At 40.1% G+C, this 23090-nt stretch overlaps 1 protein-coding gene across 4 annotated transcripts in view; it reads left to right on the forward strand.

The window, feature by feature from the left end:
* Positions 1-4038: 4038 nt before the first annotated feature.
* The window catches only part of dscamb (Down syndrome cell adhesion molecule b), an 83248-nt gene continuing 64196 nt past the window's right edge, over positions 4039-23090 (forward strand). For 2 of the 4 annotated variants that reach the window (XM_088381145.1, XM_088381146.1), the window contains exons 1-3: positions 4039-4750; positions 17163-17480; positions 17597-17743. In XM_088381145.1, the coding sequence (XP_088237271.1) occupies positions 4708-4750; positions 17163-17480; positions 17597-17743 (508 nt within the window). In that variant the 5' untranslated portion in view covers positions 4039-4707. The remainder of the gene's footprint in view (positions 4751-17162; positions 17481-17596; positions 17744-23090) is intronic. The other 2 variants (XM_088381142.1, XM_088381144.1) reach the window with 1 other exon arrangement.

Raw genomic sequence — 23090 nt, forward strand, 5'->3', positions numbered from 1 at the left:
TTGGCTGCAGAAATCAAGTCGGCTGTATTTAGTCCCACAACTGCACCTGTCTACAAAAATGCCAAAAGAAAAGAAAAAAATCCACCCATGTGCACAGTTAGACTTCACATTGTGTGCGACTTAATTGCACTGGGCACAAAAATAGGGCCTCTAGACGATAATGACTTCTCCAAAGGCTAATCAGAGTCAGGAGTCAGTCAACCTGGAGTCCAATTAAAGAGCCTACAAAGTGATTTTGGTGATTTGTTTCTCAATCTATTGAATATGTTTAAAGTATTGAAAACATGTGCAAAGACTTTGAAGACTAAATCACATTATAATTCTCATGCTTAATGACTACTCACTTGCAGACGTTGGTTTTAATTGAATTGTATTACTGATTGTAATTTTGCACGTGATCATATCGATAGATGATATTTGTTGACATCCCCCATCCTGTTGCAATATCTATAGTGAGTTTAGTAGTGAAATGAAGAGCACACTAGAGCTCAGCTGCCAGTGTGAGCTTTACTGAACAAGGAATAGTGGCCTTTTTTGCGTGTCGTGTTCATGAATTGTCTCATACGTACATGCACACGCGGCCACACAGCAAGACCAAGACTGTGCAGAAGCCCTAGGGTCTCATTGTCACATTCACTTATCATGGTTTGGCATCATGCTGGGGGGTTAAAATGACCCTCCCACCACCACCCACACAGCAAACTCAAGCCCACCCAAAAATCTATTCTGCCCATGTTTAAAATATGGCTGGCTCAAAATTGAATCATTTTTTATTCATGTTTGTATCATGAGATTGTTTTCATGTATTGCAGGACTCGTCATCTATGCATTTATTATTGTTATTATCTGGGATCTGATGTCAAGCAATTACAATTGTAATAACGTAAACACAACAATGAAAGAAGGCACAAACACTCACAGTTTGAGGTAGTAATAAAATGTAAACAAATCGATGAAAAGATATTTAGCTTCTATTTAGTTTTTTTTTTTTTCAGAAAAGTACCCCCCCAAATGAGAAGAACATTAAATGAATCAAGATACAGATTTGATCTTCTTATTGGTGGAAAAAAAAAAAGTTTATGACCCCCAAACATTTGAATGGCAGTGCCTACTGTATTTACAGTATGACTGTATTCATGAAAAACATGAAACTGACCTCAAACTTTTGAAAAGTAGTGTATGTAATGTAAAAACAATGAAGTATTTACTCTAAACTTGGAGAGTGTGCCGCACTGATGAATCACTTGTGCCTATGTGGAAGAATTGTGATTCATTACCTCCCACCCCCGACCCCTCGCCCTCAGGATTTTATTATTGTTGACGCATCAATATTTTAGGTCTGATGAGAATATTTTGGGTATCTCAATTAATCCTACAAAAACAGGATTGGTCTTGGAATATGTTTCAAAGCTATGGCATTCGTGTTCAGCATCTCGCCCGCATGCCAGAAAGGTCAAGGCTCTTATCTTTGGTGTGAAAATTTTACGTATTGTTTTTCACATAAGTCTATTGTGTTCAGCTGTCCTCCTGGCGTAAGTGATGAACTCAGCACCTGTTTTCCATAGGAGCCGGAAGAGCTTGTGTGAGGAGCAATGGATATTCATTGTTATTTTGCTAAGAGCCTAAAAATGTTTGCAATGTCAATTAAGGCCTCCCAATGTGTTTCAACTTGCAGAGCAGTCAAACACACCTGCTGTCAGCTGGTCACTGCAAAGTCATTGGTCAGTATTGATATTACTCCATGTATGTTTGTTGTCAAACACAAATTGTAAAAGTGTGCTTATACTGGGCAACGTATGGAGTGTGTGGACAGTGGCATGAGTGTGTGTGTGTGTACACTGTACACACACGCACCCCTCTTCAAACTGAACCTTTTGCAATTTGTACTTAAGTGCAACGAGACTGCATTACAGACCGCAAAGAACATGTAGTGCATCCTTAAAGATCACACAAAATCCATTACTAGGCCTTCCAATCTACTTGTTCTAATTAAAAAATAGTCATAAAAATGTAATAATAACAATAATAATGAATCAGATTATCTGTACAGAAAATGGTTTCTTTTGAACATTCATCATTTTCATATACTGTAGATGTGAAACTTAGTTAACCATTGTTCTATTAGAACTTAATAAAACACTCTCTTAACTTTAATGATAAATGACCAAGTTGTCTCATCCCAGTCACACTAGTGTACTAAAAGTTAACAACTGTAAAATCTAAAATCAATGTTGTAGTCTACCTTTGATAGCGGGTAAGATACTAGGTGGCTGGCTCGTGAGCATTTTGTAAGAACAGCTAATATTACCATTTATTCTTTTGAAATTGTATGCGCTTTGCAGCTTTTGGATTTTGACACATCACTAAATTGATTTCTTCTTCACAACTTGTCCTACATTTCAGCATCTGTCACAAGTCTGTTTACTGAGCTGGATTATATTATTTTGTCCCCCAAAATGTCAGATGCCCCCTTGTAATTCCAAACACCCCAGCTCTTTCAGTCTTGAATCCACAGTTGGTGTTATTTTCTTCACTCTCTGTATTTATTTGCCTTGGCAGACTTTTAATGTCACCTTCTATGGCTAGAATAAATGCATAATAATAATAATAATAATAATAATGATAATAAATAAAAGAACTGGCTTTAAATTACCAAAATCTCACACTAAAACACCAGCGCTGTGTTTCTAATCCATTGTCAATGATAGGCGGGATCTCTGACCTACTGCCCTGATTTGCCGAGGGTTTCTTCTTTATCACTCCCACTGAAAATTGAGACTGTTTGGTAATAATTGGTGTTTTTAAGTGATGCAAGAAAATGTTTTGTGGACCACTATGAGACAGTGGACAGAACCTCTGTAACATATCAGGAAAAACTCTGGACTGCAACCAAAAATATGAGCTCTTTAAAGCGGTGCACATGTTTCTTTGTGTACAGGCAGGGATGGGACCAAAACAGACAATGGGCAGACAATGCTGTGAATTTGTTTGCTATACATCCTTTGTTGGTTTTTCTTTCAGAGCATCATTGCCTGAGCCTTAAAGTGAGTTCAGACAATGAATATCCTGCAGTAAATAAACATGACTCTCTGTATATTCTGTCATGTGGAATAGAGAATGAGATGCAGACTACTACCCTGCTGGTAATATCACATCGAGTCTAACCCAGCTCTGTGGACAGGCCCCGCGGGCTTCTTCGGCTACTACAGCTACACCCTTGACTTCAAGGCAGGCATTAAAATGGAGGGATGGTGGCGTTGCCGGTGCTGGCTGGATTATGGGGTTTGAGGGAGGCAGTGCGGAGCATGCATTTGTGCATCATGCGTGTGCCTGACGGGTGGGGGATGCTCCGGTTTAACCCTGCATTTCATGCAACCGTTACTGCATGTATGTACGCTTTCATTTTTCAGAATTATTTCAGACCTTCACTACATTTTAAGATATCATTTAGTATAATCTTTTATTCTTCCCCCATGTGTCTCATTGAATATTTGACATTGGATGACCTTGGAAATTTTTGGCTAGGATCAGGCTGCAGCCAGGAAAAACATGCTTTTTCTCTTATGACAAAGAATATCAAATTCTCATGCGCCTTGTAGACCTGCATTTGAACCACTTGTGATGATATTTGAACACCATTTACTGATGTTTACTAATGTGAATGATTTAATAATCAGAATCACTTTTATTGTCAAGATTGTGTGCAAGCAAGAAATATAGAGATCAACAGGAGATCACATGATAGATGAGGTAGCCTGTGAAATGATCAGCTCTAAGTAAATTATTTAAATTTTTCGTTTCGCATCTACTAATTGTACGGCACTTTATTCTTGACTCTAAAAACTTATGTTCTGAGGTTGAGCACAGCGTCGGATGCAGCCGTATTTTTAATGCAAATAAGTGTCGTCTCCAGTGGCGTGTTGCCCTCAGGACGCGACCGGTATCCGCCTCTGCTCCTTTAAGGCAATGAGGAATTAAAGCGTCTGCAGGGGCAGAGCGGGGAGGAGAGGGGGAGAGGTTTTTTTTTCTTTTTTTTTCTTCAATGTAATGCTCCCCGAGTCCGTGCGGTGCGACTACAGAGAGCGTCACGGGGAAGATGTGCTTGCTCGCCTCTGCCTCTTGCTGGACGCACAGAGGCGATGAAGATGATTTGACTTTGGACACCAAACAACCTTAACCTTTCTTGCGTCTTCGCTTGTTTATTTATTTTTCCTTTAATTTTATCCTTCCAAACATCTTCCCCAAAACTGTTCTAGTTAATTGAGGTAATTAGAGCGTCGGACTTTTTCTTTCTTTTTTTTTTTATTACATTGAGTTAGGCAATTAAAGCCTACTATTGTTAAATGATCTTTTTGTACACGCCTCTGACTCAGCATCACACACGCACACACTCTCGCACACACGCACGTGCGCGCGCACACACACACACCTGGGCTTCACCCCCTCAGCATCCTTTTGAGAAGCAGCAAGGCGCAGAGCAGAGGAGAGTGTGCACAGCTCTCCCCGAGACAATCACAGGGCTCATTGATGCTCCAAAAGTGGGGCAAAAAAAGTAGCCAGGAGAAATTAAAAGTACAAGACTCGGGGCGGCTCGCTTGAAGACAAATGTTTAACATCACCCTAAACGCTCTGAAGAGAACCCCAGGAAGGCACCGGTGTGAGGAAGAAGAGAAAGCATAGCTGTGGGGGGATTGAACGGAGCAGGGCATGTGGATATTGGCTTTTACCTTGTTCCAGAGCATCTTGAATGGTAAGTTTCACTCAGATTATCTTTTTAATGTTTGTATTTATTATTGATTGATGCGTATCACATATAGTGAAGTAGAAAGAATGTGGGCATGAAATTGATTTTTCATGGCTGTCAAAAGGCTGACACCCTTGATAAAGGAAGGTGAAGAAGGCGCAAGATGCGTATATAGAACCCTTCAAAGCTGGCCACCAAAATGCACCTCTGGCCTTGATCAGATAAATTGGACCTGTTCGGCATCATATTTAATGGTTGCATTTGGAAAAATGGAGTTTTCAATTTTATTATAGTCTTTTCAATGAAAAAATTGTAATGTATTTTCATTTCTTTCTTAAAATTGAACTGTTGATGCTACATATTCTCTCAGCGCCACAGTGGCCCTTAGTAATAGGTGACGTACTTGATATAATGAACATTTGATTTGCCACTGTCCTTACTTCAGAAAATTTACTCAGATTTGCATTAAAAAAAGGCTAGAAAATGTTTACATGTAAAACAAATAACAACAAATTGATAGTGACATTTATAGCACATTTAAATAAAATCCCAATTTACTGTTTTCTCCTTTCTCCATCAGTGAGGTTTGCCAGTGTTTGTATTTTTCCATTTGAGGGACGAAAACCAGCACAGCCTTTTATTAGTATTCTCAAACTAAAGTGCAATGTCGTAGCACAGAGGTCACATTTGAATTTTGGGGCCAGTTCCAAACACACACACTAAACATGCATTTTCCATTCAAATGGTCAAAAGCCTCCCTCCATTTAAGTGCATTCAGATTTGCTTATTGTTTCCTTAGACCTACCTGTATATTTGCGTGAGGACTCCAGAGCACACATGCATGTCATGGATGCTGTGCACGCTTATTTGTGTCATGAATTTTCATTTTGATAATCAATAGAAGAAAATTGATAGTTTATTGCATTCAGTTATTGGCCAGCATCCCTTCTTCTACAAGGAGGGGATTATGGCTGCCTGGGTGTGTACGTAAGGCAGGGTCGATGAAGGGGAAGAGAATGTAAAATGTCTGTGCGAAAACACACCGGGCTTAGATTTTCACGCAACTGTACACAATCAAAATGGAGGGTCAAGAAAAGCTGAATGCACAAAGCAGAAATGCGAGGAACATGGCGTTTTACAGGTACGAATACATTTGAGCCGCATTGAGGAGCCGTGATGTGATTCGGTGTGCCCCCAAAATGGATTTTCCCTTCTGCCTGGGACGATCAAATAAGGCTTCGGAATGGATTTAGGCTTCGGCGTCGCCTCTTTTTTTCATCTGGTGCCATATATTGACATTGACTAAAATGGTATTTCGCCTCAGCTTGTGCTGAAGACTCATAAAAGAACAATAAGGAATCCTCATCAATCATCATCATCTGACTGTGACATTACATCAAGCGCGATGCACAATTCTGTCTTTTTATTGTGTGAGGGATTATTGAACCAGCGCCTGTGGCGAACAAGTGATAAGAATTAGACTGCCGTGTGTAGACGTAACATTGCTGCCGTGCGTTTTTTTAATTTATTTTTAAAAAGAAGAACATGTTTCATCATTTACAGCGTGTGTTGTCATTTTATTAGATTTCACCGTAGAGGAGGCCTGCTTTATTAACTATTGTTGATTAGCTTGAAAATGAGCTGCTCATTGGCTGAGCCGGCATCGTCAGACTGAATGAATGACCTTGTAGACAGGAGGCGGCACAATGATTGGTTTTCGAGACAATTCTTGCTGTTTCAGAGTTAGGCCTATCACATGCTCACTGGCCCGTCTCTATGGTAACCTCCTTTATGGCTGTCCAAAAAACATTCACTATAAGTGGTGGAGAAACCTATACCGTGGTTGTTGGATAAAAATAAACTGATTTGTTCCTGTCCACTGATTGTTTACTATTTTATGTCTTATTAGATCACTACACTACAGAACCTTTAACTATTTATTTTATGCTAATTTTTTTGAGACATTGGTTTTGGAGTTCAGTATGAGGAGCTAATTTCAATTTCTCACATGAAAAAGGGGAAGAACCTTTTGTCTTCAGACAGGATTAAGATTATTTTATTTCAACCCATTATTTTGGCCACAGTTACATTTGTTGCAGCATTTTAGCCACTTGAAAAAACAAATCAAGTCTACACATGGTGCCACTTTAACAAAATCATTGGCAACCTGAAAATTAACTCGCCCGCTGTCAGGTGCTGTTCGGCAAATTAAATTGAACTGTAAATCTTCCCCTCATGTTCCACTCTTTTTTTGTTGTTGCCAGATTCCTCTCCACTACACTGTATATTTATGTTGTTTTCCGATAACAACAATAAAAATCATAACATTTACAAAAAAATTTCATCATCGGACAACGATATCTCATTCGTCCTCCTAAAACAGAGCAAAAATCATGAATGAATACATTTGAAAATAAAATTGAAGTGACAAACAATTTGAAACTTTGCTTCCTTACAATTTTGTTAAAGACTGTTTCCGTTCCTAATTTTTTTTCAGTGCACCATTTAAGGCGCAAAATACCTGTGTTCAAGTACACGACCTCATTTACTTGATTCATTAATTGTCAGCGCTCCAAAGTAAACATGAAGACCTCCGAATATTCAAAAGCATATTTCGGTTTCTTCCAGTCTGCTAATGACCCTATTCAGCTATCAATATTCCACACGAATGAAAACAAATTCAATCTTTCCCTGAGAGCTGCCTCAAGGCAAAACAGTATCAAGTTTAACTACCAGATTCACATTCTGGCTGCAAAGACGTAAAGAGGAGCAGCAGCAATGAAATGTAGTCATACACATGAGGCTTAATATGACGCTTAAAGACTTAATCACGTATGTGTTCGATAAGATAACGGTTAAGCAGAGATCAGGAGATTACGCAATCAAATTTTTATCTCAATTATCGCTGACCTTTTTTCAGAGGAAAACCTAGGAAATGTGGAAGCTCTCGTTGCAGCTATCTTATAGTGCGATTAGTTAGCCTGCCAATTCTGTCATGACCTCATATTAGCAAGCTGAAACACCAGCTTGGACTCGAGTGGCGAGATGAATTCAACTTGGCCACGAGTAGAAGGGGCCAAAACAGCATGGCTCTAATATAACCAGGCAACAGAGACTGATGAGAGCCCAATTAGGTAGAACCATTGGATGACCCGAGACATAACTACATTGGCTAGATGTTGTCATTCAGCAATAAACTAAAACCCGAGCAGCTTTATTGTCTTGCACATTAAGGATGTTTACTAGCAAATAATTATGGCTTGATTGCAGACATTAGATCTCTACCCATGAAATCTAATTACATGTTAAAAACATGCAGTCAAGTGATCAATCATCTTGAATCGCTTTGCTCTGATATGAATATCTAATGGGGTGGATTAAGTGCAGCAACGCACTTAACTTGTGTGTGTTTTGAGAGGGTTTGCTGGGTTACAGTCTGAGCACTGTGTGATTCCAGCTGAAAAGGCCGCTAATGTCGGGTAATGGAGACCCTGATGTGTGATCATAATTGATATCCCTAGTTCATTTGCACCAGTGGGATAATGAGGGCTACTCTACTCTACGGCGCAGCGCCTCCTTGAGCCTGTCTAGCACTCCAATTAGGTGCCAGCTTTGGCCACTAGCTTGCGTGCGTACGTGCTTCATCCAGGGCAAAATCTAATTACCGATCATACTGCGTCTGTCTGGATTCCAGCAAATCGGAGGTGTAATTGCACAAGCCGCCGTGTAAATGTCTCTCGCATTAAAATGTTAACGATATCATTTAGCATCTGCGTGGAAAGAAGCCGAGGCAGGAAAGCCCTCAGCAGCCAGATGTAGGTGTTTGATCATGCGTGCAAAGTGAGGTTGTAGTACATCTGGCGGGGGTTCCCCCTCTCAGCCTGGCTTTTCGGTAGAGAGGATGCTTTTCATTCGCTCAGCACCTGTCAAAGTGACATATCATATTCGTGTGCTGCACCACTCACAGGTACTGTAGTGGGGAAGAGGGAGAAAACAGCAAGAAATCGGGTTGAGGAAGTTGAAGAGCACAATAAGAATGTAGTGGAAGAGGAGTTAAGAACATTCAGGAAGAGGCAGATGTCATTCCATCAAGTAATTGATTGTTCTTTGGAGTCCATCTCTCGGTTGGTCATCACTCTAAGAAGCTAAAAATACTTCTTGTAAGCTTGGTAAGAGTCACCCTGGTTTCAAATGGAAAACATAAACAGTAAGGTGTGCCAAGCGCTTGTGTTGTGTATGCCCCAGCTGAGTGTTCATTGTGGAGGACAGGTGGCGGAAGTGTGATGAGTTCGTCATCCATCAGCCACCAAGACAAACATTGAAGCCGGACTTCATAAATACTGACTCTTAATCCAGTCTTGCACGTACCACGGCCAGGCTTTGAACTTGCTGAAGCCCAAGGCTGAATTGATCTCGGGCCTGTGCGTAATGCATGCGCCTGGGTTGCTGTGACTTGTGCATGTTTATTGTCACGTCTACAATTACACGCACACACGCACAGTCTCTGTTTGACCTTCTAGTTTTCCACCAGTTGCAGTTTTGGACGTTTCACTTCTGCATCTCTGCCCAATCTCATTTTCGGGCGATATTTCACTGCCTGGGTGCGTGATGCTCCACAGTCCAAGATAATGGAGGAGGCAAGGCTGGATAGACATAGTGACATAAAGACAAATGGGTCCAGCTTGGTTTTCCTGACACTGCTCTTTATTTTAAAACTACGGCACAAAGAGCAGTACTGTCTATTTTTAGCCCACTATTTCATAAAACAACACTGATTGGAATTTTAGTGCGGTACGTGCATTATTTTGTATTTTTATATTTTATTATCATGTATTTCTTTGTTCAAGTACCTAGAAGCTGCAAAAACAATACACAGTTGAATAAAAAGTCTGCTTGCAAAATGAGCTTAATTGAGGAGCTTGGATGGGCGTGACATGCAGTAGCGGGCCATGGGGCCTGATTTATGTCCTTTCAGGCGTGCATTGATCCCCGAGCCTGGTGTGAGACTGAGTGCATTGTCAATAATCTTAGCACTTTGTGGTATTCCTCGATTTCACCGACCTTTCTGCACGTTTGTGGTTTGCTGCTTATCAACGGGTAATGCCCCCTTTCCACAGCATTGCATCTGCAAAATCAGTGCTCGTAGTTTTCAAACACTGAATTGAGACCTGGTTGCCACTGTATAGTTTTATGTTGTAATCTTATCATCCACCACTAGATGGCAGATATGTCTTGGTTGGACTTGAGGGTGGCAGAGGCGCCCCATGACGATTTATTTTTTTAATGATATATATATATATACTTTTGCGACCCACTCCATCATTTTAGTTGCCCATTCTTGCCATAGTTTGACGTAAACCATTGCCAGTCTTACATTGTTTCAGTGGATATGTCATTGCAACATTCGGATATGGCAAAAATCATTCTTCCAGGGTCTCTTTTGTTGCTGCAATGTTGTATAAAACACATCTTCTTATCATTACTAACAATCTTGTGTCTAGACTTTAATACAGAGGAACCACATCTACTAGAATGCTGATGATTGTTTGCTATTCTCGGTCCAATTCAATGTGTCACATTTCATAGTTTCCGGTGGCTCTATGTTGAAGTGGAAAAGTGAGTGCCTCAAACTGAGGCGACTATAGTCACGCAGAGCAGAGTCGAGCTGGTGCTGTGCAGCGGAAAAGTAACATAATGGAACAGGATCATTTAACAGTAGAAGTGAAGAATAAGGGAGTAATTTGGACCGAGTGCCGTCCTTAGAAGCGTGTCACCATTTACATGGTGCTAAGTGTCCCCATGCACTGTTGTCAGACTGAGGTCTATTATATGTTGCTCTGTGCCTCTCCATCTGGAACATCCATCCCCACCAGTGATTATGCTAATTACTATTTGATCAGATGATTAAATTAAGACATGATTCATTCAAGGTATTAAAATGCTCAGAATATATTTGTGTCTCTTTGGTCTCTGAGAGCCCCCCGTCACTTGAGGAAAGGATGATTGGAGAACAGAGAAGTGTAGACAAATATTGCTCCTTTTTATTCAGCCCGTGGCACATGGAGAGCCGTAATAAACCAAGACGGGGGGCTGAGGGAGAGAGGTGGAGAAATGGAGAGAAATGAGGTAAAGAAGAAAATAAGGCAATGTGTGTACGGTGTGCGGGATTGCTGAAAGGAGCCGTGCGGTGGTCCCCTAAGTGTTGAATAAACATGCTTGGTTTAGAGAAAATGGCTGCGATAAATGTTTAATATGATAAGTCCATAAAGACGGTCAAATGAGTCTGGACTATTAAAATGAGCATGGCACACAGCAGCAGCAATAGCAGCAGCTTTGAGAGGGGGGGGAGCAGCGATAATGGCAGACAGAGCTAACAGGATGAGAGCAGCCAGCTGCCGAGACATCGACATTAACACACTCCACCAGCTGCTGGTCACAGACGTCTCTTGGACAAAATGGGGATGGCAGTATAGCTTCAAAGGCCTGCCATGGTCTGATAATGATGTTATCAATGCAAAAAAAAATTAGAAACATCATGCTCAATTGATTGATTTGTGAAGGGTTTGGTTGGGGTTGCAAGTTTAAGACCCGGTACGGACAAAATATTTAAAAATGAGACTGGTTGTTTGATGGATTTTGCTTCCAGAGACCTCTTCAGAACGTACAGATAAATTCATCCTTGTGGAACAGAGTATGGAGATATTACAGTAAAAATTATGAAATGATATTACTGTTTCGAGAGCATTGATTTTTTTAAAAAAAGGAAGAGTAATTCAATTGTAACACTTTTCATCCAAATGCATATTAAATACTACTTAAAAATCATAACAGCATCATAAAAGTTTACATTATAGTCTTAAAGAAATTACCACTCGGAAAATAAAAGCGCAGTGCATTTTTATGGCTCTGATAAGACTCTCCCAGCTCATGTCTTGAGCTAGGGAAATAATTAAGTAAGATAATTAGGCATGCTCAATAATATTTAAAGAAAGACCAGAGAGACAGATACAGTATCCCCATATTAACTGTTGAGCGCAAGAAATAATATTGCATTAATAAAGCAAATGTTGACCATTCTTTACATACACACTTGGTAGAGATGGCCAAACAAGTGGCCCAAATAAATAGTGATTCTTGTGCTTGGGAAGCACAGCGGTTTCCGTGTGGTGTGCATAAGTGGATCAGGGCAGGCTCCGGTAACTGGTCTGGGAACAGATTTGATTTGCCTAATTTGCATAAGGTGATTTGATCTACAATGGCGCGCTCCATCGCTATGGTTGTACTGTCGACAACCTGGAAAGCTCTCAACACTGGGAAACCCTGTCAAAGTTCAAATTTAGGTTGTTGGTACTACAGCAAAGCAAGACTTATTAAAATAGATTTTAATGCATGATTTAAATCTCTAAAATATTAAAGCCACTCACCAAGAAAAGTCCGCTGCAACTTTATCAAACCTGAGGCCAATCTGTGACACTTGATGTTACCTCAGCAGCTTCTCTTCATCAGGGTCAGTCCAACCTGTGCTGACCCACCACGCACGTTAGCTTCACTTGCAAGTGGACATTGGTCATATTAAGACAACGCATAGCGACTCCTTTGAGGGCCTTTAACCTTAATGACTGCTGACATAATAAGGTTGGCCGTCCAGGATGCGCCGTGACCGACTGAAGTCAGGTCTCTGTCAGCAAGTGTGCAACGTGAAGGCTGCTGCTTAATCATGTTATCAAGAGAGATGATGTATGCTGGCCATTAGATTACTTGGGAAGGGATTAGATTAGTTCCACTCAAATCTCAATCAGATGTCTTTGAGTATCACAGTGAAGCACAAAGGTTCACTGTTTACTGACACACTGTAACAGTGACAATGCGGTGGATGAACTGTGGGCTTGGAATATACTCAAGAAATATGTTGTTAGGAGAAAAGGGTAAAATTATTAACAACTAACAGATACATTTGTTAATCCTCATTTTACGAGTTCATGAGTGGGCAGCGTATTGTGCTGCAAATGCCAGTTAGGGAATTCATTATTAACAAATTCACACCTCCATTCAAAAGCTAATGATATTTATTTTCATGTGTGACAATTTGAGTAAATGGTGAAATCAGATTGAGATGCTGGCAGACAGTGTTGTGTCATACTTGTTTCAGTAAAATTAGTCTACAAGCATAATAAAATTTCCATTCAACAGCGCTAGTGATTATCTTCTTGTCACATGTGAGACTTTACGCTGAAAATGGCACACCTCTATAGACCAAATAAACCATGAATGGCATTTACAATTTCATCCAGTTCTGTCTGTCAAAGGGATTAGGATTTGCATACTATAAATATGTCTCTCTCATTTTTCTTCTTCAAATTCTGGTTAACTAGGTCAAGGGGGGGGGGATACCACAATAAGATTCTGGATGGTTCTTGACAATACTTGATGGCAAACTCATGATCAATATCCCTGATTAGTGCAGAATAAGCGCTGTTCATTGTTTGAATGATCGATGTAAAGGAACCACACCTCAGTCACAAAAATAATGCAAATATTTTTGCTAATTTGAAAAATTTGTTATCCTTGAAATCAGGGGTCACCAATTCCGGTCCTCAAGGGCTCCAATCCAGCCTTTTAGGTGCAGCCCTACTACAACACACTGGACTTGATGACCCCTGCTCTAAATAGTGTAACAGATCCAGGTTTAATTATAAAAAAAAAAAAAGGCTGGTGTAAAAAAAAAAAACGTGTCGTCTCATTCATCTTTTGATATCAAAGCCAAATATTTTCCATTTACAGGAGCAAAAGAGTGTGTTCTCTCTCGTGAGCTCAAATGCAGAAGCAGCGAGTGTATAATTTAGACATCGTTTAAGCATATTCTCTTAAACATCACAGGACAGATCTGTCGGTGAGAATCAGCGGCATGCACGCAGCCAACGCTTTCTACTGTCACAGCGCTGCTTAATATTCATGAGAGCAAATTGGAGGACAGTCATTTAGCTCGGGCGCATGGTGTATCGCCTCGAGGCAGATCACACGAGTGGGAGCGTTTAGTCACTTCGGACTGCTTGGCATCTGCCTGTCTCAGAAATATTTTTAGGGTTACATTTAAAGTGGGGCATATGAATGACTTGACTTATTGTTTTTTTTGTTGTTCTGCAGAATTTTCTTTGGCTTGACTTGGCAGGACAATCTCAACTCACTTCCCAAAAAGAAAGACAAATAGTGACCAATTCTTTGATAAAGAGGCCTCAAGCTATTTATTGATATCCAAAAGGATGCTTTAATTACGCAAGGTTTTTTGCTCTCACTGTCACTGCAATGCCATCCGGCCATGGATTCATCCCCGTTCCGTGGCATACATGACAATGGAAAGAACTCAATAGATGCCCAAAGAAAGAGAGAAGATTGAATCTCACCAATGGGTTTACGTTTTTTTTCATTCCCCTGTCAATGTGGAATGTGTAGAAACTGCACAAAATAAAACGATGCAACAAAAGATGTGTAAGACTTTTGGCGCAAAAAAAAGGTGAACATCTTTGAATGCAAATTTACTGAACACTTATATATATATATCCAACATAGAAAATTCTGATCTTCCCATTTTTTTGATTGAAACCTTCAGAAACGCATTAATCTTGGCTGTTGTTTGGCGTGACACTAAAAAGTATTTATAATATTTTTAGCTTTGAATATGTTGAGCTTTTTAATATGTGCCACTGGACAATGGGGTTGAACCATTTTGGGAAAAGATAGAACTATGTTTTTTCTGTCAGATATTGCAATCTTGATTCAATTCCCAATATCTATTTTCTTTTTTATTTGTTGTTATTTTTCCCCACATCAAAGTTAAGGGCAATATTTACGCTTATGACGATGAAACAAATTTCAAGATGGAAATCTTTGGAAGTTGACAGTGTGCCTTCCACTGCCGACTAATCTTGGTGTACACTACCTCTTGTCCAAATTCAGTGACGATAGATTCCAAGTCAGTTGTGATTCAGAACATGAAACATGAACATGGACGTCTAGATGGAAGATTTTCCAATCAAAGATAGTTCAACAGGAACTACAGTAAATCTTTACATGATACAGCACAAAGGAATGTGTTTTTTTCCCACTGCAGTACATCGTGTACCATAACTTGAAGAGCACATTCTACACAAAATTGCTTTCTTCTCCTCAAAGACATCCAAGCAACTACAGACGTAAAAGAATCAGTCAATTATAAATGCATATTATTAATTATAATAATACATAATGGGAGAGTGCCATTTATTTCACCTTTACAGATGGGCTCATAAAAAATGACACCAATTATGCATTTCTTCCCAGGCAAAGTGGCTAGGTGCTGAGGCCGTTTATTGGGGCGTGACACGGTCTTCTTTGTGAGGTTTGAGCAGGCAATGTACCTGCGTCACCGGACCATGTGCTCCCTTGCTGAGGGGAGCAAAGTCAATTAAGAAAACGAGCAGTGCAGTGAAACAGTCAATTCCTCCATTTTTTAATTAAATCAATCTGGCTTTTGCTCTCAGCCTAGCTGAAGTGAGTCGCGCTCACATACTTTTCATATGTGAAACAGACGAATATGAAAATAGCCGGGACATAAATCCTAATCCAATTTCTCTGATGCTAGAATGGAATAAAAGCTTTCACGGCAATCACACTTGTCTTTGATCTACTTCTCTACCACCTCAATTAACTCAAGCACCTAAATTGTTTGGCTGAAAACTACTCTTTCTGCCAGTTATACCTGTCGCTGGGTTTATAGAAGTACTGTAAGTCACATGAGAAAAAGAATCCCCGTGCCAATCAATCAATCAATCAATCAATCAATCAATCAATCAATCAATCAATCAATCAATCAATCAATCAATCAATCAATCATCTTTTTCCCTTTTTACCTTACTCTGTCAACATTTTCGAAAACTTTCTTGTGTACAGTAAAAACAATTTACAATACATACATATGTAACCATTTCACTTTCCATAAAGATTTGATTTGCTGAAATGTGTAGATTGGTGAAGGGGAATCTTATTGGCGGTTTAAATCTACTGAAGCAGAGAAAAAGATGGAAAAAGTCTGTAATTTGAAACCTTGTTAGGAATTTATGAAGTGCTAAAATGTTTTTCTCCCCAGGGAGGGTCCAAGCCTGCTGTCAGTGTCACTGTAAGCCATTTAGAGCACAGCCACTCTGCTTGTTGCTAGACTCAGATGGCAAGCTAGTAACATGAAGCATGTACTGCAGGAACAAATATTTTGGCTCGACACACATGGTTGCCAGTACTTGCTCACAGGTAATGAAAGAAAGAAAAACTACTGGCCTCATCTATCAATCACACACATCGACACATTTTGATTGTGTACCATAAATATTTGTCAAAAATGGCGGTCGATGCGATATCCATGCACTGTATGGGTGCCGGGCTGTTCCGTATGCATTTTGGGTTGTGTTACTTCCTGATTAAAGGAAGAGGACAAAGGAAAACTCTATTCATCATAGATCCGTCACTGTTGTTTATCAGTCTTGTCATATTACAGGACACTTAATATTGCTTTTTGACATTCTGCATAATTCAGAAATGTGTTGCTGGCTATTGGTCACTTTTTACGTCCTCTGGGCTCTCTGTACTTTCACAATGTGCATTTTGTAATGGGGACGGGCGTCTGCCGTACAACATGAATGACTCCAACCAGAGACAAATACCTTTTTTTGTTTTAGCATACTTGGCTAGTAAAGGTGATTTAATTTCAGTGAAACGCTGGGCAAATTTCCCACAACAAAATTTTGATGTAAACCATATAGACAAGACAAGGCAGCTTTTTTATTTGTAACATTTTAGACACAATTCTGTGCTTCACATAATTGAACGTACTGCATTTTAAATCATTCACAAACAAAATAGTTAAATGCGTTTAAAACCAAAGAAATAAAATGTGTCTTGCTGAAAGAACTTGCTCCAATGTCACCTGTGATAAAATGATGTTTGACACACCCACTTTACCCACACACACTTTTATCCAGATTCATGCCAATTTTCTTTTTTCCCTTAAATATTGTCATGATCTATATTTGTTGATTTGGTTTTGATTTAGAATTTAGGGTCTGGCTATTTTGCCTTCATTATGCAAACCAATCAGCTCCGTCCAACCCTCAGTTTTTTTGTCCAGGTGTTCCTCCTTGTTACATCAGTTTGTTTGCATCTAGTTTCCTGCTTGTCGCTTCACTGTCCTTGTTTTTGTAGTTGTCTTTGTTTAGTTTCTCTTGAACTTTTTGGGATAATTTTCTTAATTCATCGATTTTAAGAATCAGATTACCTTTTGTTTTGTTCTTTTGGAATGAAATATATTTATGGTTCTGAAAGGAGTTGAGCAATGTAAATGGTGTCAACAGAAAATGTGCTCACAGCCTGTGTCTCTTTTCTGCTTCCACAGTTTTCAGTGAGGACCTACATTCTAGCTTATACTTTGTCAATGCATCGCTTCAAGAGGTAGTATTCGCCAGCACCACAGGGACCTCAGTGCCCTGTCCTGCTGGGGGTGCAGCTCCTGCCTCATTACGCTGGTACCTGGCCACCGGTGAGGAAATCTATGACGTCCCGGGCATCCGCCATGTCCACCCCAACGGAACACTCCAGATCTTCAACTTCCTGCCATCCAGCTTCAGCAAGCTGATCCACGACAACACGTACTACTGCACTGCCGAAAACCCCTCGGGCAAAATTAGGAGTCAGGATGTCCACATTAAAGCTGGTAAGTCCTCTATGATGGTGAAGGAGATATTTGGGAGATTTTGTCCAAATAAAGATCAGAGATCAGGAAAGTGTTCAGTATTTAAAGTGGTTTTATTCACTGTTTATCTTGTGTAGTTTCACGGGAACCCTACACGGTTCGAGTGGCTGACCAGAAGGCTATGCGAGGCAGTGTAGCGGTCTTCAAGTGCATTATCCCTGCTTCTGTTGAATCCTACGTCAGCGTTGTGTCATGGGAGAAAGACACGGTCTCAATCAACTCAGGTAAGACCACTATGAAATTTCAGTAAGGAATTGTAATGTCTGTCTGGATTATGTGAAGATAATTTGCAGTGATATGGATGATTCACTGACTTTCTTTTAAACGTATCACCTAATTTTTGTGTTGCATTTGCACAAACTCTGCCACTTTCTAAAATCAAATGTTTATAGGGGAGCAAATGTTAGTTGCGATTTGCAAATATGTGAATTAGCTTCTTTTGCTCCAAATCATGCAGTCTATTCAACTTGAATTTATCGTACAGTGGCCAGAGTGGCTTTACCATGAATTACACATCAGAAATTGAAGGACTATGTTAGATATACTGTATTAAGAGACAAGTCAGAGGAGAATAAAGTTGATATACAGCAAAAATTTTGATCTTCTAAGGAGAAGGTTTTACATGATCTATTCAGTGCTGAACAAATTTATTTAATCCGACCTGTCTTGAAGTGCAGACTTTAAGTTTAAGTGAGTAACCAAATTTTTATTTTGGCTTCTCTGAGCAACAAAATAATCAAGCATAACTTGTCCTTTCTATTTCATCTTTTGTGTAACAGGAGCTATGAAATTCCACAAATAATAACAATACATGTAAGCATTAAACATATATTTGGAACTAGAGCTTGTACACACTTGTAAAATAACGTAACCAAAACAAATGATTTTGAGTCATAACTACACTACCTTACATTGGGTGTCAATATATATCCAAACACTGTTTATTCTGAAAATGAAATTCTACTACTATGAAAAAAAGTAATTTTGCAAGAATAAAGTCTGAATTCTTTTTCTCTTTTCTACAAATACTTGGTTTTACCCCAAATTCTGACTTTTCTTGCAATTTTTGCCTTTTTTTTCTCTTAATACGACAACTTCTACTCCCCCCCCCATGTGAGTCATCGTACCGGTTTACCATATCGGTGTGCCAGCACAAGGACTCACCCGTTCCCTGTAACTAGTTTCTTCCTGGTAGCCAGGGGATGTTGATGTATGTGCCTTCCTCTTGTCTATACACATTCTCAACCTGAGCCCAGACAGAACAATTTACATGGCATCGCAGAGCTTATTTTTCTTACGTCATGCAATTCGGCATGACAACAAGCTTTGACTTTTTACTCAAGTTATCGGTTCTTCTCTGTGATTGCTCCGTGTTCCGCCTACGGTCTGATTCCGCTTCATACCGGTGCATTCAGGGACCTCTAAGTGAGCACTTGATGTCATTTGACTGAGGGCAAAATCTGGGACGGTGTTTTGGTGGCATTTTAAATGTGTCTGCTCGAGCATGAAGCCGTGTCCTCTGATCCATGCCCGAGACGTATTTACTAGCGAGCTCTCCTGACTTACTCACTGCAAGCTGCCAGTTAAAAGACATTGCCTGATGTCATAGAGATTTGGCGAAATATGCAGCAAGCAGATACGAGTTGGATGTAGTGAATCATGCAGACAACACCAGGGCTGGTATTCTTTTCATCTGTGTCCTAAAGATAAAATACCATAGCATCTATTTCACAGTCTGGAATTGCTTTAAATAAAACAAATCACCTTTATTTTACCGGAAGCAATTATATTTTTCCAGCTGATCTGGCAGTGTTTATGCAATCAAGTTGAATGATGAATTATACTATACGTGCGCGGTTCTCTTTTGCCTTCTTTTGCAAGGACGACAATATTGGATTGTTTGTGTTTACTCCAGTAAGAATTGCGGCAAGCGAGCGCTGTCAAAAGCATGAGCACACGGTCAAAATCACTGCTGCTCTCTGATAAATATTTGATGGTGGATTCTGATGCATGGGCAGATCCACCAGCTCACGCTGTTATGGAGAGGTTGTGTTCACTCCTAGGGTGAACAGGCTGCAGGAAGATACCAACCGAGTTTTGATAGTGGCAACCGGGTGTAGTTTGGCCCAGCCTGAATTTCCAACTGCTTCTCCAGTTGACTTTTTTCCTCTCTGGCTCACTTTTTTTTTCTCGATTGTTCATGAAAGAAGACCAGGTCTCAATGGACATACATACTAAGATAAAGCTGTCTCGGAGCCTTGTTGAATTATTAATCTCTGTTTTTTGTTTGGAATGGGAACATCAAGCACACTTCTCTTGCATTAGAGGGTGAGGTAGGAGCAATCAATGCATGGTGAGATACGAAAAAACAAGGGTGAGTGTGAAGAGTGCTGAATTGACTTTCACCCCAGAGAATTCAAAACAATGCTCTTCACTGGAGGTAAATTAAATTTGACCAATCAGTTTTGGACCAGTCACAGAGCACAGATGGACAAAAGGTAATATTCATACTCACATTTACAACAAATTTAAGCCTTCAATGAACATTACGTGGGTGCTTTTGGAATTTGGGGAGAAGGTGAACGACTGTCACGCAAGCACAGGGAAAACATGCAACCCAAAACTTCAGAACTGTGAGGTGGACGTGCTAACCACCACCTCAATGGAAATGGTTTTGTCCATGAAGCAAGCTGGAGAACATGTGAACCGAAAGACCTTCATGTCAGAGTGGTCCTTGCCGGAATCAAACCAGGGACGTTTTCACTTTCCATTTTCCATTGTTTTACTATATTGTTCCGTGCTGTTGTCTTACGTGATTTACTGATGTCTTTATGGTCCATTTAGAATTATATAGTTAGATAGGTTATGTTGTAGTTTGGTTTACACTGTAGCAACGTTGACAATTAGACAAAAGTGTGCCCCCCCCTCCCAAAAAAAAAAAATCAATGACTAACCACTCATGGGTCTAAAATAGATGCATAATTACAGAGTAGGCCCTGTCCTAATAAATCAGCTGTGATTGAAAAGTTAATTAGAATATGAATTACCTCCTAGAATAAGGACTGCTTAGTAGTCATTTGAAGCGGCCTGTTTTGAATGTGAATACTGGTTCATTGGGTCCTAACGTCGCAACTAACATACCATTAACCCGTCATGAATTTTAAAACGGGTCTTGCATGTACAAGCTTTCATATGCCCTGCTGCTGCTTTTGATAAACAATTGATGGAGCTAATGGGGAGATGAAAGAGACAAAGGGAAGAAAGGCAGTGAACCAGGATGGCCATGAGTTGTGCTGTGTATGAAATAGTGGAGCCTTGTTTTGAAGTGATGCTGTATTGCCAATCGCACTGTTGGGTGTCAGCGTGCTGTGCGTGGAGTGGCTTTTGAAAGAGAGTCGTTTTTGTGTTTTCCCATCTACCTTCTTACTTTCCGTATCATTCAAAATGTCCTTGGCCTTGGTAGCAGGAAGAAGAGCTGACAAAAAATGGATGTTGAAAAAGTAGCAAACAACATGTCAGTGAGACCTTGCACATTTGGCTTGTGGAGTTTAGCAAGTGAGAAAACATAGTTTTTTGAGAAATGGGAATATCATTAATCAGCTTGAAAGTTTCAAATATATTAGGTGTGAACTATTAGCCCAGCGCTGGCACTGATCTGTACAGCTTCCAAACTTTTGAGTTCTGACTGATTTTTCTTGCTTTTTTTTTTTTTTTTTTTTATGTTCGCCCTTCACCCTAGGCTGCTTTCAAAACTTTTCTTGAAATGATTTGGCTTGCTCAAACATTGTGCAGTATTTGTGAGGTGACTTGCATTGAAAATTATTGGGCAAAAACAACAACAAATGCAAAGAGGATATGAGAAAATGCAGATTACTTTAAAATTTAAAAGGGTTAACACGTTGAATATGTATCCTGTAGAGGTGGTCAAGAGATGTCTAAATAATGGATGTGACACGCACAGTAATGTAACCTTGTATCATTTGAATTAATTTCCCATTAGAAGCCACACACCTCTAATTCGTGCATTGGCTCAATATTAGATGACTTTTTCTTTTATCATGTACGATACATTAAAACAGAATGATTGAATTCATAATTTTTCAACTCGAGTTGAAGATGCTGTTTTACATGTTTTATGTGTTTTCTATTACAGAGAGGAAATGGTCATGGTCTAACCCAGTGTGCACTAACCTCGATTGAGCCAAAGCACATATTTTACATTAGAAAAGTTTCACAGCACACTTTCAAACAAAATACATCAAAAGTATGACTACTGAAATGATGCTGTTTTGTCAATGTATATGCCAACTGATTTAGTCGGTGTGAAATGTGGATCTTGAACTCAAAGCTGATGAACTCAAAAGAAGCCATGATTTATATTGCATGAATGGCGACAGCTTTATTGTACCTTTTATTTTTCATCTAAAAGCATTTGATTCTTCTGCCTTTTTTATAAACATTGGAAATGATTAAAAAATACAAGTATGGTATCACCTGATTGAAAAGCAAGCCATCATGGCTCGTTGCCTCTTCCCCTTCCACAAATCTTCATCTTGTCTTTTTTCCTTTCAATTATCTTTTCCTTCCATCCACCTCCACTGGCCTTCACCAATGCCCTCTTCTCCTTTGCATCTCATTGCATAACCTGCTTGGCAAAGTGCCCTAGTCAATTTCCTCTTGTGTGGAAAATGCTGCTTTCTTTTTTGCTTTATGCAAATGACTCCATCCAATACTAAGGGCATCTGTTAAAAAAAAAAAAAATCTCTCAGTTACAGTCGTACTGAAGTCGGCGGCTGCCCACCTGCGCGTTTTAAGAGCCGAATGTGCCTCTTGCATTCTGTGCAGGCCTCCTAATGTCGTTCTTCCTTACAGAGTGCTTAGAGAGCCTAATAAAACTGTTGGCTAGCTAATACAGTCACAGTCTTAACCACACTTAGCAGCAGGGATGTTAAGGATGTCTTCAAATAGGCTACTATAGGTGTTTGGCTGTAACGGATCATTGCTCCCTGGAATTTATCATGCCGGCGATGTGCCACCGCCTCCGTTTTTCACAGAGATTGACAGTGAGGGCACTGAGCAGCCGGCAGAGACGGGGGCTGTAAATCCAACACGCCCAAAGTCAGACCAACCTTGAAAGGAGGCCACCGTGACAGAAATAAGCTCAGGAGGGAACAAGATGCAAAGCAATGTAGTGTGCGCATTAGGACGGAAGGAGGCAAGTTGTGGGAACAAGAGAATAAGAAGGAGATGTGAAAGGTAGAGGGGAGGTGAGTGGGCGAGGCTTTTTGCTCGGTAAACAAGGGGCTGCGTCACGTCGGCCACATGATCTCTTTCTCACTTTCCCTCCCTTCATCTCGCGCTCGCCCTTGTAGACTCCATCTCTCTCCTCGTCGCACAAACATGGCCTGTTGTGCTTGTTAGGGAGGCTGAAAATGGGTCAAGGCTCAAGGATAGCGCAACACTGCAATCACGCGTAAACACTTGTGCATGTACACTATACAGGTACACTTGAAGGCTTCTCATTCGAATGGAAAATTGCATTTTATACACCTTTTAATTTATAACGTGTAT

Source organism: Syngnathus floridae, chromosome 7 (assembly GCF_059516105.1).
Source record: "Syngnathus floridae isolate MCC-2025c chromosome 7, RoL_Sflo_1.0, whole genome shotgun sequence".
Taxonomy (NCBI): domain Eukaryota; kingdom Metazoa; phylum Chordata; class Actinopteri; order Syngnathiformes; family Syngnathidae; genus Syngnathus; species Syngnathus floridae.